General features: G+C 42.6%; 1 protein-coding gene across 1 annotated transcript in view; it reads left to right on the top strand.

Annotated features, from left to right (window-relative positions):
• The window catches only part of LOC126185491 (cyclic nucleotide-gated cation channel subunit A), a 358,388-nt gene that overhangs the window by 167,430 nt on the left and 171,330 nt on the right, over window positions 1-19,628 (top strand). The window contains exon 4 of the mRNA XM_049928133.1: window positions 8,569-8,731. Coding sequence (XP_049784090.1) covers window positions 8,569-8,731 — 163 coding nt within the window. The remainder of the gene's footprint in view (window positions 1-8,568; window positions 8,732-19,628) is intronic.

The following is a 19,628-nucleotide window of genomic DNA, read 5'->3' as shown; positions in this document are numbered from 1 at the left end:
AAAAGAAGAGCCATTAAGTGTCATCCTTGCCCAGGAATATCAACCTGGCGTGTCAAACGAGGATACCGCACGAATTTGACAACACAAACATGGAACCAAATCGAGATGACGTGACACGGGAGAAACTTCATGAGAGGGCGGAGACGGCGGGATCGCACGCAACAGATGGACAAAAAAAATCCCTACTGACAGCTGCGACGACGAACCCCCCCTCTTTCCCCTATATTGTGCCTTGGAACAGTGGAAGTACTGAGTGTGTCAGTGAACAGTGATTATACGGTTCTTAGTCCAGTGCATATACGTGTGTTTCTGTCAGAGAAACTCTGACTCGTGTGTTCTGCAGGAGTTCGATTTATTGGTGTTTATTAGACTGACTCTTGTATTTTGCAGGTGTTCTATTTATCTTTTTTAGACTTTGACTCTTGTATTTTGCAGGTGTTTTATTTATAGGTGTTTTTTTGTTTTAGATGTTGACTATTGTACTGTTTTATTTATCAATGTTTGTTTTTGTGTGATGTATTAGATTTGTGATATTTTGTTTCGTAAATTCATTGCTGTGGCATTGCTTCGTTTATCAGTCAGATAGCTTTTTATTCTCATTGAACTGTGATCGATTTGCCTTTGCATGGGGCATATTTACTGTGAGGAACCCCTTAAGGGTAACAATCACATAATTATTGTAGTTTCAGTATAATGACACAGTGCTCATTGTTTGCTTGCTAATTGAAATATAGTAGAGTGATTAAATGAGTGCCACATAGTTATTTTAATTCTACAAATTATTAGTTTTATACGATATAGAATTTTTTTGCGATAACCACTTTGTAAAACATGTTTTTTCTCTTATCATTTTGTTGCTTTTGCAGATTGTGCATTGTTATGTTCTGTTTTTTAATACTGATGTTATTTGATGTTCTTTTTTTTTAATTGCTGTGGCACCTTTGCTATTTTCATAAATTTTGCTTGTTAATAAACAGTCATAAATTTTCCTGTGATCAGTTGGCTCTTGCAATGAGCAAATACTGGTGAACTCCATAAGGGTAACAACCAGAAATTGTTTTCATATTAATGACACAGGAACCATTGTTTTTACTTGCTGACCGAATTAGGTCTACACTACCTTTTAAATAGATGTCACAGATTGTGTTCTTTTTTTCTGTTTGAAATTGGTAGATTCTAAAGATGTGTTGAAATTATTGTGTTTTAGCAAGTAGCTGGTGTCCTTTTGCCTTTTCTTTTACACTTTTGGTTTAAGTAGGGTGTGAGAAGCCTGCTTGGGAATGTCCTAGCATGGCCAGAAAATTCCCTGCACAGTCTTTTCCCGGAGCGTTGGGGTTATGAAAGGTCTCTGTTGGATTCCTTTCATGTTTAATTTCTTAAATCTGTTGCCATTTATGGAATAAATTCCTCTTCTAAATGTACTGTGGCGTTTCTGACTATCTGGGAGGAGACTGAGCAGTGGAACGTGTTACTTTTACACATAAACAAGAACGATCTGTCACACTACTACACTTTAAAGCACAGTTTATATGTAATTCTTATATGTAATTCATGTCACACAGTCTCATACGGAACCTACATCCGCTTTCTTTTATATACTGTATATGATAAGATACTGTCATCCCCCTTCCCTTTTGTGTGAGAGGATGAATGAGCATATGTATTTCTAGTTGCATGCTTGAGGGTAGCAGACAAGGCTGTCTGCTAGAGAACAGTAGGACCAACGTCGGAACAGGTAGCTACGCTTCCTAAAAGCAAAGAGGTTTCTATCCTTAGTATGGTCCTGTCCGTCCGTTGTCATGTTGGTATAGGAAGCTGCCCCTCTGGCCACTTCCGTTGGTCTTTGTGAGCCACCCTCAGGAAGCACGCTCGGGAGTAGGGCAGTTGCAGGGTGGCCGTGGCGAGCGTCTGAAGTGGTAAGATCTCCGGCTAAGCGCGTGTCTGTTAAGTCCGTAGGACAATGGATTTCTTAAGTTCAGCCTAACTGCAAATTTAATCACCTTTATTTCGGGTTTAGGTCTAAAATATCCGATGTTATCTTAAATTGCAGCGCAGTATTATTCTCGTGTGAAGTTCAGATTAGTTTCCGGTAGTTGCTTTGTTACTACTTTGTGAGTAAAGTGGAACTACGTGTTGATCAGTAACTGTAACTAAGATCAATCTTAAATGCGAATGCTTGTGTGATTATAACGTCTCGTCTTGACTATATTTTCAATATAGCAACTTTTCTTTATGTTCAGCCCACGTGGGGTGTACTTTGCGAGACCACTACCACGTGCTTATATAACTGTTTGACCCATCAGGTTAATAGTAAGACGTTAGTAACCAGTTCAAGGTTTTTCTTTTGTCAATTGCTTTTCGATCTAATGTATTTTAATTATCAAAATTATTGTGGAGTTGTACGCTTTGTGTAAACCAAGTTGACCACGTGGAGGATGTGGTGTAATCATCAAAGTAGCCCTCAGCTATTCTTTTTGCGAAGACTTCACAAAGAGTTAATATGAATTTAGTATACCAGTGTGTGGTAATTACATGACGGACAGGATTGTGGTATGAACGTAATTTCTTTGGGTAAAAACTGAATCTGTTGGTTGTGGTTAATTTCTTCTTGCTTATGTTTCAATGTTCTTCGTGAGTTATTTTATGAATGCAGTGTCGTATGCAGTCTCCCAATCTTGGCTCCATATTTTATGTGTTCCGTAAGATTACAATCTCACATTTTTCAATCGTAAATAAGGCACCAGCTCAGTTATAACTCACGTATAATATGCTGAAATTTCAATGAACAATCTTAAAATAAATTTCTAAATATAAACTGATTTCTCTCTTTTTATTTAAATTCTCCTTTTATATATATATATTACCGGTTTTGTATGACTATTAAAAGATCATCATGAATGTTAGTCTGGTTGGTAAACCTAGACTAAATATCTGATGAAACAGTTGCCCAGTAATCCACCGTTAACGTCCCCAGACAGATCACGGCTTTTAACCCACTTTCATTGTCAATTAGCACCGATTTCAGTATACCAAAATTAAAGTAACAATATTACACATCAGCTAACAAAATTAAAGTTACCACGTTACAAGCTGTTCTTCTTCGAACTTTTTTGATGTCCTCCGTCATTCCTATCTGATACGAATCCCAGAAGAACATCCGTAGTGCAGGCAGTCTCTTTAGCAGACCTGTTGCATATACGCTCATGTTCAAGAAAAAATCAGAACACGTTGAACGACTAGAGATAGGTCGTTCATACTCACAGGACATGTACATTAGTACGTTCTGCAGAAATAATTAGCATCTGAAACAAGTCGGACGGCGGGTTCATGGACAACATCGATATCGCAGCGCAACACCACTTACCGGTAAAATGTGCTTACGGCTCTCGTTGTCGCTATGAACTGAAGGTAATGGATCAATGTGACTTGAGCAGGCATGCAGAGTGCCTCGCAGACCTATGCGCGAACCGTACCGTCAAATAGGTGAATTTGAAAGAGGGCGTGATGCATCCATCCGGGCAATTTTTGCTCGTGTTGGACGAAGTGTTTCGACAGTGCAACGGATGTGTGCATAATGGTTCACAGAAGGTCGTGGAACACGAAAAGATGGGTCAGGTAGCATCAAGCAGACCATCCCCGAGAAGATCGACATCTCAACCGAATGGCATTGCACAACAGATCTGCGTCCTCCTCGGTTCTGGCGCAACAGTGTAACACATCGTACACTATCAGGGGTGGCAGTCCGTCGCCATTTATTACGTCAGGGGCTACGTGCGCGACGTCCACTTCTCTGCCTACTTTTAATGAATGTGCAGAAACATGCTAGACGGCAATGGTTTATGGAACGACGTCACTGTGAACAGAAATGGCATCAGGTAGTGTTTTCGGACGAATGTAGCTTCTGTTTGTTTGGAAATGATGGACGCATTTTGGTTCGCCGCAGACAGGAGGAGGGGCATCACAAAGACTACATTAGCACAAGACATACAGCGCCAACTCAAGGCCTTATGGTGTGGGTTGCTATTGGTACAACCACAAATCGCAGCTGGTACGTGTCCAGGGCACTGTGACCAGTGTGACCTACATGAATTACATCCTGCGACCCGTAGCCATACCCTTTCTACACAACACCCTAGACGCCATTTTTCAGCAAGACAATGCACGACCACATGTTGCTGCACAAACACGTGTCTTCTTGGTGTCACAGGATGTCAGTCTTTTGACCTGACGCGCCGGATCACCAGACTTGCCGCCAACCGAAAATGTGTGGGATATGGTGAAACGACGGATGCAGTGCTGTGACCCAGTGCCAACCACCACAGATGAACTTTGGAACCAGGTGAATGCAACATGGATGGCTATACCACAGGACGCCATTCGCTCCTTGCACGCGTCGATCCCATCACCCATGCCACAAGTTATAAGGGCCCATGGCGGACCCTGTGCCTACTAGGCAACACTGCATATACTGAGCCGAGGTGATCGTTTCTGCAGAACATACTAATGTACATGTCCTGTGAATAAGAACGTCCTATCTCCAGTCGATCAAGGCGATCTGCTTTTTTCTGAACATGAGTGTAGTAAGTGTTCCGCTAACTAGCGCAGTCTTTGGTCCACTTGCCTCAGAACTTTATCTCTTTGATTATTTCAGTTTAAGTTGTTCGTAGATATTTTGCTCAAGTGACAGCCTTTAGGTTTGTGAGATTTAACGTGTAAGCGAAATTTAACGGATTGCTTTTAGTACTCGTCCTTTGGATGGCCTAGCACTTTTCATTATTTAGAGTCAATAGCCACTTTTAGAATAACAGAGGTATCTCGTCTAAATCATTATGCAGTTTTTTTTCTCTTCTTGACTTTGTTGAACGACAAATGACAAAATCATCTGCAAACGATCTAAGAGGGCTGTGAAGATCGTTTCCTAAATCTTTTACACAGCGTGTTAGGGGTACAAGTGTAAAAATTTCTATTGATGACTGAGGACAGTGTACTGAACCAACGTTACATAAGTATTCACTCATAATAATTATTGTTATTACGAGCAGTATATTTTTAGGTTGGTTTGTACCTCCAATTTCTCGTGGCACAAGCAAGCCATTAATGTTTGTTTCCCTCTGGGCAGCAGCTACAGGTACTGAAGTGAGGACATTGGGAAGTCTACAGTGACATCCGTAGTCCACTTCGTGGCACAGTTGCGACCGTGCAGAAAACATCAGGTAGTAAATTATGTGATGTGTTTGCGGCAAGACTGTTAGAAACAGAGAAGGTACCAATCGTCACAATATCTGTACCTTTACTCCTATCACTCTGTACAAATTAGGAAGAGCAGAGGGCGTACTACACTTGCTTGGGAGACGCCAAGTATCACTTCTGTTTTACCCGATGACTTTCCGTCAGGTACTACGTACTGTGACATTTCTGACAGGAAATCACGGATCCAGCTGCACAAGTGAGACGATACTCCACTACAAGTTACTTGTGAAGAACGGTGTTAAAAGCTTTCTGGAAATCTAGAAATATGGATTCAGTCTGAGATCCACTATCGATAGCATCCATTACTTCGTGTGAATAAGAAGCTAGTTGTGTTTCACGAAGAGATGTTTTCTGAATACATCCTGACTATTTGTCAATAGATCGTTGAAAGTAATGCATAAATCAATAGCAGTGACATGGACCTGTAATTCGGTGTGTTTTCCCATTTCCTTTTTCGAGTATTGGTGTGACCAGTGCAATATTCCAGTGTTTAGGTGTGTATCTATCGTCGAGTGAGCTGTTGCATATGATTTTTAAGTATGGCGCTACTGTATCAGCTTACTCTGAAAGGAAACAAGCAACTGAATGGTTAGTGCTGACGTACCCTTCAGAAAAACGAAGAAGTTCATCTTGAACACCTTAGAGCAATACAGGGCTATTACAAATGATTGAAGCGATTTCATAAATTCACTGTAGCTCCATTCATTGACATATGGTCACGACACACTACAGATACGTAGAAAAACTCATAGAGTTTTGTTCGGCTGAAGCCGCACTTCAGGTTTCTGCCGCCAGAGCGCTCGAGAGCGCAGAAAGACAAAATGGCGACAGGAGCCGAGAAAGCGTATGTCGTGCTTGAAATGCACTCACATCAATCAGTCATAACAGTGCAACGATACTTCAGGACGAAGTTGAACAAAGATCCACCAACTGCTAACTCCATTCGGCGATGGTATGCGCAGTTTAAAGCTTCTGGATGCCTCTGTAAGGGGAAATCAACGGGTCGGCCTGCAGTGAGCGAAGAAACGGTTGAACGCGTGCGAGCAAGTTTCACGCGTAGCCCGCGGAAGTCGACGAATAAAGCAAGCAGGGAGCTAAACGTACCACAGACGACGGTTTGGAAAATCTTACGGAAAAGGCTGAAGCAGAAGCCTTACCGTTTACAATTGCTACAAGCCTTGACACCCGATTACAAAGTCAAACGCTTTGAATTTTCGGCGCGGTTACAACAGCTCATGGAAGAGGATGCGTTCAGTGCTAAACTTGTTTTCAGTGATGAAGCAACATTTTTTCTTAATGTTGAAGTGAACAGACACAATGTGCGAATCTGTGCGGTAGAGAATCCTCGCGCATTCGTGCAGCAAATTCGCAGTTCACCAAAAGTTAACGTGTTTTGTGCAATCTCACGGTTTAAAGTTTACGGCGCCTTTTTCTTCTGCGAAAAAAACGTTACAGGACACGTGTATCTGGACATGCTGGAAAATTGGCTCATGCCACAACTGGAGACCGACAGCACCGACTTCATCTTTCAACAGGATGGTGCTCCACCGCACTTCCATCATGATGTTCGGCATTTCTTAAACAGGAGATTGGAAAACCGATGGATCGGTCGTGGTGGAGATCATGATCAGAAATTCATGTCATGGCCTCCACGCTCTCCCGACTTAACCCCATGCGATTTCTTTATGTGGGGTTGTGTGAAATATTGAGTGTTTAAACCTCCTCTACCAAGAAACGTGCCAGAACTGCGAGCTCGCATCAACGACGCTTTCGAACTCATTGATGGGGACATGCTGCGCAGTGGTGTGGGAGGAAATTGATTATCGGCTTGATGTCTGCCGAATCACTAAAGGGGCACACATCGAACATTTGTGAATGCCTAAAAAAACTTTTTGAGTTTTTGTATGTGTGTGCAAAGCATTGTGAAAATATCTCAAATAATAAAGTTATTGTAGAGCTGTGAAATCGCTTCAGTCATTTGTAATAACCCTGTAGTAGTCTCCAATCTGTACGTCTACACATTCACGTTTGATATATTAAACAAATAGTATTGTGTGTTGTTTAGTGTCCATAATAATTATTTCCACTATTTGTGTGGCCGGCCGCGGTGGTCTAGCGGTTCTGGCGCTGCAGTCCGGAACCGCGGGACTACTACGGTCGCAGGTTCGAATCCTGCCTCGGGCATGGGTGTGTGTGATATCCTTAGGTTAGTTAGGTTTAAGTAGTTCTAAGTTCTAGGGGACTTATGACCTAAGATGTTGAGTCCCATAGTGCTCAGAGCCATTTGAACCACTATTTGTGTCTCAAACCTCCAGACGTGGCCTGATACATGCGCGCTTTAGGACTGCCGCCTCGGGATTTGGGAAGGTTCGACTGCCTTTACCGAATCCACCCGTCGAACTGACGACAGGTACTGGTATGCCAGCGAAACTGGATGAGGTTTTCAGGCGGTTTCCCACATCCGGATAGGTGAATACCTGGCTGGCACCCACGTCCCTCCTCAGTTACATGATTCGCAAACATTTCGGAAACGTTCTTACACTTACACTTAGATAAAACTAGACGTAGTAGAATGGGATACACAAATTTGTCTCGAAAGGCAGGGTAATGAAGGAGGGGGGGGGGGGGCGACGGGAATCACATCTGGCCACCCTCTACCACTAACACTGCCAAATCCAGATCAACGTGCCGTCGACCCCGTGAAGTCACGGGATAAGACCGTGAAAAAGAAGAAGTGCCTGAAACTTCTTCCGCAATTAGGGTCGATAACGAACACAGTACTGTGGCTCTAGATCCAGTGATATTCGATTCGTATCGTGGGGTATAAGAAAATTTCATCACCAGACTTTGGTGACGAAGGTGAAGTTGATGATGTGCAATTCTGTTCACTAGACTGTGTGCCAGCGTTCAGGCTGGAATGCTAAACCTCTCTGCAATGGAGTGCTGGCAGTAATATATGAACCAGATGAGAAAATGAGGTCGCCGGCCCCTTTGTTGCTATTCAGGACAATTTGGTCATGCAGCAGAAGTAAATTTCACTTTCCCTATTCATTTCATTACATGTTCACCTATGATAACCCTAAAACAAAACTACACTAAGCAATACCCATCGAGATCGTCCATATGGAACAGATACAAGTGTGACACTTTACATCAAGTCATAGAAAGCCAATGGTAAATTATCTCCACTAGGATCTTCTCTTAAGGTTCACTGACCAAGTGTAGGACGTACTTTGCTTTAATTTATGGACCACCGAGAATTCAAGTTAATGGAGGGACCCTTAGACTGAGCGAGCGGCCCGCGCCGGTGTGTTTCAGTGGCTGATGCTGGTGTCGCTGGCGGTGCTGTACAACCTGGTGCTGGTGGTGGGGCGCGCCGTCTTCTGGGAGCTCAACAACGCCGTGCCCGCCCTCTGGTGGACGCTCGACTACACCTGCGACGCCATCTACCTCATAGACACCTTCATACACGCGCATGAAGGTAAGTCACATTGGCTGCGAAGATCGCTGAGTCAGCCGCGGTTCGCTTAATACCTCATAAAACTGAAGTTCCTGAATTACTGTATTACTACTGCTTCGGTTTCGTATTGTACAGGAAATGCAATTACACAGTTTAGAATTGTGTTTAGAATAAAACAATTTAGACCCAAAAATATCTTAAACGTTTTAAAACTTCGGTGCTCCGCCGTTTTTAAGCAAGCGACGGACATTTTTGACAATTAAGTGTCGAAAAAAGCTGATTTAGTTACTTTTATTTATTCAGACCTTTTTTTTTAAGCAAATATATGTCACTACCACCTATCATCTGAGACTACAGCATATATACACTATGTGATTACAAGTATCCGAACACCTGGCTGAAAATGACTTACAAGTTCGTGGCGCCCTCCATCGGTAATGAAGGAATTCAATGTGGTGTTTGCCCACCCGTAGCCTTGGTGAGACCTTCCACTCTCGCAGGAATACGTTCAGTCAGGTGCTGGAATGTTTTTTTGGGAAGGGCAGCCCGTTCTTTACGGAGTGCAGCGCTGAGGAGAGGTATCGATGTCGGCCGGTGAGGCCTGACACGAAGTTGGCGTTCCAAAACATCTCAAAGCTGTTCTGTAGGATTCAGGTGAGGACTCTGTGCAGGACAGTCCGTTATAGGGATGTTACTGTCGTGAAAGCACTCCGCCACAGGCCGTGTATTATGAACAGGTCCTCGATCGTATTGAAAGATACAATCGCAATCCTCAAATTGTTCTTCAACAGTCAGATGCAAGATGATACTTAAAACATCAATGTAGGCCTGTGCTGTGATAATGCTACGCACAACAACAACGGGTGCAAGCCCCCTTCATGAAAAACACGACCACACCATAGTACCACCGCCTCCGAATTTTACTGTTGGCACTACACACGCTGGCAGATGTCGTTCAGCGGAAATTCGCCATACCCACGCCCTGCCATCGGATCGCTACACTGTGTGCCGTGATTCGTCACTCTACACAACGTTTTTCCACTGTTCGATCGTCCAATGTTTATACGCTCGTTACACCAAGCGAGGCGGCGTTTGGCATTTACAGGCATAATGTGTGGCTTATGAGCAGTTGCTCGACCATGAAATACAAGTTTTGGGGTGGCCTAGCGGTTCTAGGCGCTTCAGTCTGGAACCGCGCGACCGCTACGGTCGCAGGTTCGAATCCTGCCTCGGGCATGGATGTGCGTGATGTCCTTACATTAGTTAGGTTTAAGTAGTTCTAAGTTCTAGGGGACTGATGACCTTAGATGTTAAGTCCCATAGTGCTCAGAGCCATCTGAACCATTTGAAATCCAAGTTTTCTCACCTACCGCCTAACTGTCATAGTACTTACAGTGGATCCTGATGCAGTTTTGAATTCCTGTGTGATGGTCTGGATAGATGTCTGCCTATTATACATTACGACCCTCTTCAACTGTCGGCTGTCTCAGCCAGACAACAGACGAGTTCGGCCTGTACACTTTTGTGCTATACGTGTCCCTTCACGTTTCCACTTCACTGTCACATCGGAAACAGTGGAAAAAATGTTCCAATGTGTGTGAATTACTAAGGGACCAAACTTCTGACGTCATCGATCGCGAGACTTACTCACTACTTAAACTAACTTATGCTAACAACGACACACACACACACACACACACACATGCCCGAGGGAAGATATCGAACCTCCGGCGGGAAGGGCCGCTCAAGAAACAGTGGATCTATGAATGTTTAGGAGTGTGGTAATCTCGCGTACAGACGTATGGCACAAGTGACACCGAATCATTTGACCACGTTCGAACTCCGTGAGTTCCGCGGAGCGCCCCATTCTGCTCTCCCACGATGTCTAATGACTACTGAGATCGCTGATGTGGAGTACCTGGCAGTAGGTGGCAGCTCTATGCACCTAATATGAAAAACGTATGTTTTTGGGGGTGTCCGGATACTTATCATCACATAGTGTAGTTAACGAGTGTTAAAATCGATCATATATGTAGTCTCTTATTATAATCTGTTAGGTACTACTTTCTGTAAGTCAGTATGGAAACAATCTGCTGCAAGGTGATTGGACTTTGCGTGTTTTAGCTCATATGTAACAAAGTGTACCACGTGGTTCATGGCACGACATTTACTTGGCTACGTCACAGATGTAAATGTAATTGTAATTATTCTGCTACACTATTTACTCTTGGTCACATATCGTAACATTGTTAGCAGAATGCAGATATAGACGCTAATAATTTAGGAGGCTACTGACATTACATATGTCTAGAAGATCAGTCATCCAACGGATTCAGTTGTTAAGGCAGTGGACTCGCATTTGGAAACTGTGTAGTTAAAATCCTCCACTGGACGTCTAAATTTAAGTTTCCCGCTGACCCCCAAAATCGACTGAGATGAATGCTGGAATGGTTCCTCTGAAAAGGACGCGGCCAGTTTCCTTCCCCATCGTTGTCCATACAAGCTCGTGCTCTGTCTCTCATGACCTTGTCCCCGTCGGGACGTTAAACTCTAATCTAACTTCTTTTTTTAAGATGAAATGCTGCGCTACGGACCAATTCGCTCAGGAAACTGTATTGTGTTTTTAATGCTCGAAAACAATTTCCAGAGGTTTCAAATTATGTGCGAGACAAAGTGCCCGTCTGCTGTTTAATCAAAGTACAAATTTTTAATCCGGTATGTGAAGTCGTTAATCGTATGACCTACTTCCCAATAAGAAAGAAGTATAATCGACGAACATCGAAACTGTAAACAGCAAATTTGAATAACCTTTTTCATGTGAAAGGCTCTAGTTCTCTTAAATGCAACGTGCAAGTTGAGCCGTTAAGAAGAGTACCTTCATCACGTGCTTAATGGTTCCCCGTTCACAAGTGAGGTTGCAGCGACGCGTGTGGTTTCCGTTGAACACGGCGAGTTCCGGCGTGTAGCGTGATTCATCCATCCGGACGTCCAATTAGCTTCCAGTGACTGAATTCCGGCGCGTTCCCTGTGACGTGTGGTGAGCAATACGGGATGGTGGCTTCTGTATCTCACAACGACGAGTGAGTGTTGCCCAATAGTTATGGATGTCCAGTATTGGGTTGACGAGCAATTTGCTGCCTTGTGGCATTCTAACCGTTGTTACGATGAGCGATAGTCATCGCCGATCAGTCATCAACACGTTTTCGCCAAGGCCAGTTGATTCTCGCTTCGGCGGTTGTCCCTATTATTTTCACTTAAACTGAAGCGTTTCATCTAGACTCTTAGAACATGCGAACTATTGTCACGAAACTTCGCTTTTCTGTGATTCCGAGGGCTTTCAAAGAACCAGTTGAGAAGTTATGTGTAGACTGTTAACTGAGCGTGTCTTGCGTCCCATTTGTCATATCTGAGGTTTCTCCAAATGTAATCAGACGGTAGAGGAGCTCCTATCAAAGGCGAAGAAAGTTGTAATAATTTGACGCTTTGAAATGGCGATCCGTAGCTAAACAATCTCAAAATATAGTATTGTAAAAAGTCGATCTGGGCCCACATATACCGACTGTATTGTAATAATCTCGCATGTGGGAATCTGACATGTCACGCATCGCCTCGACCACTTGGTCAATGGCAGCAGTTGTTCTTTTGCGTTTTTTTTATCAGTACAGTGTAAATTGATGCTTACTCATCCTTATGCTTAAGCTTCCAAAAAGACCACCAACATCTCAGAGTTCACCAACAAGTGCTCCGTTACACAAATTGCAACGCTACACTGATTTTCAAACATACGAATGTACTGCACACCAAGCTCTCTGACCTCTAATCCACTTGCCAACGGTTCTTATACGATTTATTGCTCAGCAGATTGTATTTTATTTCTCAGCAGGCTTTACACAACCTTTTTTCTCTCGTAAGAGACATGTTATTATAATTAGCTACCAGTTTAGTATTTAATTCATAAGACAAGGCGTGTAAGTGATTAAGATTTTACGTCTGGCCCGAAAAAAAATTGTTCTTTAAGTCGTTAGTCTTTTGAGCGGTTTGATTTGGCCTGTCTCTGATTTCTCTCCTGCGCCAAATTCTTCATCTCGGAGTAAGTTCTTGCGCATTACGCCCTCAATTACTTGTGGGATGTGTTCCAAAATCTGTCTTCCTCTGCAGTTTTTATCCTCTACAGCTCACTCTAGTACCCTGATGTCTTAACACATGTCCTGTCATCCTGTTCCTTCTTCTTATCAGTGTTTCCGATGTGTTCCTTTCTTTGCCGATTCTGCGGAGAACCTCCTAATTACTTACCTTATCAGTCCACCTAATTTTAAATATTCTTCTCTATCATCACATCTCAAACGCTTCGATTCTCTTCTGCTCTGGTTTTCCCATAGCCCATGGTTCACTACCGCACAGAGCTATGCTACAAATGGACATTCTAAGACATTTCTCCCTCAAATTAAGGCCGCGCGGCATTAGCCGAGCGGTCTTAGGCGCTGCAGTCATGGACTGTGCGGCTGGTCCGGGCGGAGGTTCGAGTCCTCCCTCGGGCATGGATGTGTGTGTTTGTCCTTAGGATAATTTAGGTTAAGTAGTGTGTAAGCTTGGGGGCTGATGACCTTAGCAGTTAAGTCCCATAAGATTTCACACGCATTTGAACATATTTTTCAAATTAAGGTCTATGTGTGAGACTAACAGACTTCTTTTGACCAGGAACGCTCACTTTTCCTGCGCTGGTCTGCTCTTCATGTCCTCCTTGCTTCGTTCGTTATGGGCTATTTTTCTTCCAGTTCCTTAATTTCGTCATTTTCGTGATCACCAATTTTGTTGATAAATTTCTCTTTGTTCTCATTTCAGGTACCTCCCGTTACTTTTGTCTTTCGTCGATTTATTCTGAGCGTCAGTCCATATTTTTTACTTATTAGACTTTTCATTCCATTCAAAAGATTCTGTAATAATGCATTTTCACCTTCGATAATGGTAGCAATGTCATCAACGAATTTTGTCATTGATATCCTTTCACCCTGAATTTTTAACCCACTCGTGAACCTTTCTTTTATTTCCGTCATTGCTTCTTCTACGTATACAGTAAATTGAAGAACAGGGCCGAAATACTGCATCCCTGTATTACACCCTTTTCAGTCCGAGCATGTCGATCTTGCTCGTCCAGTCTTATCGTTCCCTCTTGAGTCTTGTCCATATTATACATTATTCCCCGTTCCCTATACGTTACTCTTATTTTTCTCAGAATTTCAAACGTCTTGCGCCATTTTACATTGTCGACCGCTTTTTCCGGGTCGACTCATCGAATGACTGAGTCTTGATTTTTCTTTATTCTTGGTTCCACTGTCGAGCTCAACCTCAGGACTGTCTCCCTGGCGTCTTTACCTTTCCTAAAGCCAAACTGATCGTCATCTAGAAGACTCACAGTTTTCTTTTTCATACTTCAGAATATTATTCTTGTCAGCATCTTTATTAGCAGTTAATGTTTCTGCGCAATAGTACTCGCACATGTCTGCTGTTGCTATCTTCGAAAATTATGACGTCGCAAAAATAATATTACTGTAGCCTGTAAGGACTATATCTGTGGCGATACATGCCTTGCATGCAGAGAAACGCTATTCTTTTGAACTGAAATGTAATTGAATTTACCCTATCAACAATATTTTTGCTTAATATATTACTGATTTTGTTATGGTCTTAGTCCGAAAATCGCCATTGCGCTGCAGTACTCCTTTTTCAGTGTTTATGACCATATCTTCCTGTTACAACATCATTTCCCTTTTTAGGAACCGTCGTTTTTTTTACATTTTAGGTAAGACCATAAAATATGGGAGATAAATGAACCGATACTAGGGGGCATCAATAACAACAGCTCATATAAACACTCGATTACAGATCATGCTATCGATAACACATAAAATATAAATATGTAGTTGCACTGCGTAGCAGCCTTACATTTTAATCTACGTGGAGCTTAATTAAGTTAAAATAGGTTTCCTTCAGCTACAGAACAAAATATCCAAGCTTCACATTTTCACAGCAACATTACATACAGAAACATATGCATTTGGAACATTAATAAAACGCAGAAATGGTATTCGTGAGAACGCAATCCCGTAAGTTGCTGAAGGTAAGACGAGGAATCCTTCAACATTTCAACAGGCAAGTGTTCGTAAAACTTCATTGTACTGTATTTACCATAATTGATGTACATGAATGTCTGAAACTGAATTAAATGCAAATTCAAAAGAAGAAAATTACAACTCTATTTAAATGTCTTTTGTGTGAAGAAGGACGTGCTTCGAGAATGTACTGATATTCTCGACCAGGTCGTACAGTACCGGTATTGAAAAGGAGAATAAATTACTGAAACATATTCTTCGCTTACAAGCTGTAGCTGCTTAGCAGTTTTCTTCTTTAGAGTCTGTGTTCCAATACTTCTCGGGGACTGTCGAAATAAGACAGTAGCACTGCGTACCGCCACGCCTCATTGGTAGGTATTACTGTTTCTCGTACGTCTGGCAGGCGTCCCTTTCTGAGCTGGAGTGTAATAAATTTCCACTGGGAGCAGAGCAATTTCCTCTGCACTCTCGGAAATAAATTCCTGCTGGATTTTCATAAAGCCTGCAAGGCATGGTTACATTTACAGGCGTAACCACGTTTCAACGCACTACAGCTAGACTGCAGCCTAAGACGTGTTATATGAAAGCACTAGTCGGGAATGAAAAATTAACTCGTCTAAAGACGCGATGCATAACCATCACATTTTTCGGTCTGTGATAGAGGGCTCTAAAGGCAATTATCCAGAGAGCCGTGCTGTCGACGGTGCAGGAACTGTGTGCGGAGTATTAAAAGGCCGAGTTCCAACAGCTACACAGGGTGTCCCAGGAGAAAATGACAGGGACGATCACATGAAGAAAAAAAGTCTAGCAAACTCGGACTGTAAAATGCGTGAGCACTTCATCTTCGAAATCGCGAAACAAACGTCTTCTACTGCAAGCTCTTTGCTTTACATATTTTGAGATGCGGTAGCGTGGACTGAAACGAGAAAAAATTCCAGTAAATATGTGGTGTAAAATGTATACCTTAAGAGCTATCAGCACTTGCTCATCTTGACTACTGTGAAACAAATCCCTTCTATAAGTCAAGTGCCCATAGCTCTTAAGGTATGCGCTTTAGAGCCCATGTTTATTACAAATTTTTTGTTTTGTTTTGATCAATACTACCTCCTCTCAAATTAAGGAAAGCAAAGAGCTTGGGACACAAGAGATTTGTTTCACAGAATCGATGATGAAAGAATGCTCATAGCTCTTAAGGTAAGCGTTTTAGAGCCCGCGTTACTAGACACTTTTGCTTCGAATGATCGTTTGAGCCGTATCCCTAAGTATTAATGATTCCTCCTCAGACGTTTTGTGTTTGATCTATTGAACGAATAATATATTGTTTGTAACACTGTACTGGGGTAATATAAGAGCTTGGAAAAATAAAGAAACTGTCCGCATGATTCGGAGTGACCGAGCGGTTCTAGGCGCTTCAGTCTGGAACCGCGCGACCGCTACGGTCGCAGGTTCGAATCCTGCCTTGGGTATGGAGCCGGCCGCGGTGGTCTAGCGGTTCTAGGCGCTCAGTCCGGAGCCGCGCGACTGCTACGGTCGCTGGTCCGAATCCTGCCTCGGGCATGGATGTGTGTGATGTCCTTAGGTTAGTTAGGTTTAAGTAGTTCTAAGTTCTAGGGGACTGATGACCATAGATGTTAAGTCCCATAGTGCTCAGAGCCAGTAGTTCTAAGTTCTAGGGGACTGATGACCTCAGCAGTTAAGTCCCATAGTGCTCAGATCCATTTTTTGTCTGCATGATTACGAAACTATTTGCCGTGACTAGACCGGTTTCAAGTAGCGCGGGGCCACTATTTAGCATTATGTATTTTTAAACTGTTATTTTGCTTCCATATGAAAGGTGAAAGTAACTTCTAGTAAAATTCTATTTCACTAACTTAAGCCCTAGCTTGCCTTTTACGAATAGGACTGACAAGTCTCTCCATCATAAAAATGTTTAGTCTACATGTACACTGAAATTGATCAAGTACTCAGGCTGATCATCTTATTTTCACTAAGCACAAAGAGTAATCTAAGCACTGTTCCAGATTTTTTCCGTTCCTTGAATTACCAGCAAAAAGAACTAACAGTTTTCGCCGTTGGGTCGCTTGCTAATACGGACACTCGAAATTGATTACAAAACTATAACAGCAATATACAACTATCACCTGCATAAAGCAATCACTAGAGTGAAAATTTCTACCAGACAGTAACTCGAACTCGGGTTAGAGCCCCGGTCTGGCACAAATGTCATTGTCACATAAAATGAATCCGCAGTTGGGTGAATAAGGACTACCATCAGCCGTAGAATGGAATGACAACAATGAAAACTTGTGCCGGAATTGACGACATGTGGAAGTTTGGGTCTGACTGTGGATAGTGCACGGATAGCCGAATGTTAAGGCGACCGCTCGCGATAAGCGGGAAATCCGGGTTCGAGTCCCGCTCCTGCACAAATTTGCATTGCCGTCCTTCCGTTGTACAAATGATTGTTGTTCGAATCCGAAACTGCGAATAGATTTCGTGTATTTCACAATGGCCGTAGTCGCAGTCCGAATGAACATCACATGGTTCCTCTTAACAACACAGGCAGTGCAATGTCGTGTTATTACAGCTGTCGTTAAAAAGTTAAATATGTGGCACTATAAACTTGTAAACTGTAGGCGTCTGTACAGAATAAAACTTTTTGACACACACCATAGGACTATGCCACAACGTCGCGATACACCGGTGGGGAGAGACTTACCCATGCTGTGCTCAGCAGTGAAGGTTGGAAACTTAAAACTGCTACATTCGGCTTGACTGTGGTGTATCTGCATGGTTAAACAATAAAACATACATAACAATTTTACAGAAAAGCTCCAAAAGATGTACCTACAACGAACACACACTGGCTGAATTTATAAATCGTGGGAGAAAATTAAAACAGAATCAGAAAAAAGGAAATGAATTACATTACCAATAACACCAATTCAAATGAATTCTGGTAGTTCGTTTGATTCACTTAGTCGCTTCCACTGTACTGTGAGGGTGAACCAAAAAACGATTTTAGATGAACTTTTATATTATTATACTTTATTATAACGGACAATATTAAAGTGCCGACCAATGTTTATGGCCACTCTGAACTGAATGCTTTACACGTGTGCATGCATGGGAATCCCCGATACGAAACAACTGCTGCGTAAGTGTCAAATTTCATAGGCAAGTTGAACCACACGTGCAAGCAAGAAGTTAACCGTTTGTGCAAGGAAGCTTAGCTGAAGTTCATTGACAAGAATTCTGTTCGTGATCATATAATCAAGAGACTGAAGAGCTACGTAATCATACAATTCAAGGGAAGGTACAAACAATGTTGTCTTTCATCTGAAAAATAAGCGAAAGTAAAGTGACATTTTATGTCACTTTATAATATACAAAAGGTCAATATTCAGGGGGTCCGTCAAAACGGTTAATACTGTTCCCGTGGAGCCTTTTTGTTCGTCTGTCTCTGTCTGTCTGTACGTCCGAATGCTGATTAGGGTTGACAAGTTTAAAATATTGTTTCTAATAATGTGTTAAAAACACTATTTAATTATCTTTTTGAATAAAACACGGTTTATTGCAGTATTTAATCAATGTTTAAAACAATAACAAAATTTTCATTTTTACGTATTCTTACCCAGCTACGGAATAAACCTCTTATGAGAGAGAGGAGAGACACCGCATCTCGCCAAATCTCAACAAGGGATGAGAGGGGCGGGGGTTCGAATTTTAAAGAAAATTCCTCATGTAATTAATAGACGTTCCCTATGATAAGATGATAAGGGGAAGGAAGGAGGGCGTGTCAGTGGCTGGATATGCGCGGCCAGAGAGAGAGAGAGAGAGAGAGAGAGAGAGAGAGAGAGAGATCAGCGGACAGACGACAGGTTTGGAAGTAAGACACGAAGGAATATTGTCACGCCAGTATACCACAAACTCCGAAAACAGAACACATTCGGAAGAAGCAGTCAGATATATGTGACAACAAAGATTATTAAACTGATTTCTGGGCGTAAAAATGTCCAATTCCAACCTAACCCAGTCCTCAGGCTAAGGTAAAGATCAGTCTGTCACCACAGCCAGGTGTTTCAGTTTTCACATTCGTTGGCTTCAGCAACCAAACTCTCACCTCCTAACCTAACCAGGATCTCGGAATACCCTACAGACTAGTCCGTCGCCACAAACAAGCCTTTCAGCTGCCACATTAGCTGGGTTCACCAACTCACAACCAAACTTTAACATTCCAACCCAATCACAACCTTGTCATTCGTGATGTACTCGGAGAAAAACAGCCAAATATTTGTCCCAAAAGATTGATTCCATTGCCTCTCTCTTCCCCTCTCACTGGCTACGTGAAAGTATCATCCCATTGGCTACATGAAACTGACATGCCAACCCATGGACGGTAGAGTAACCAAACCGTGACTGCCGCTAGCCCTGATGTAAACATTAGAATTATGGAATATAGACATGTAGGAATGTTTTTAACAGTCGAAGGAACGAGCAGGCAAATGGGTCCCACCGTGGAGGTTGTTATTGTTGTGGTCTTCAGTCCTGAGACTGGTTTGATGCAGCTCTCCATGCTAATCTATCCTGTGCAAGCCCCTTCATCTCCCAGTACCTACTGCAACCTACATCCTTCTGAATCTGCCAGTGTATTCATCTCTTGGTCTCCCTCTACGATTTTTACCCTCCACGCTGCCCTCCAATGCTAAATTTGTAATCCCTTGATGCCTCAGGACATGTCCTACCAATCGATCCCGTCTTCTAGTCAAGTTGTGCCACAAAATTCTCTTCTCCCCAATCCTATTCAA

This window comes from Schistocerca cancellata, chromosome 1, assembly GCF_023864275.1.
Source record: "Schistocerca cancellata isolate TAMUIC-IGC-003103 chromosome 1, iqSchCanc2.1, whole genome shotgun sequence".
In the NCBI taxonomy this organism is placed as follows: domain Eukaryota; kingdom Metazoa; phylum Arthropoda; class Insecta; order Orthoptera; family Acrididae; genus Schistocerca; species Schistocerca cancellata.
This window is presented reverse-complemented; position numbering and strand designations above follow the sequence as displayed.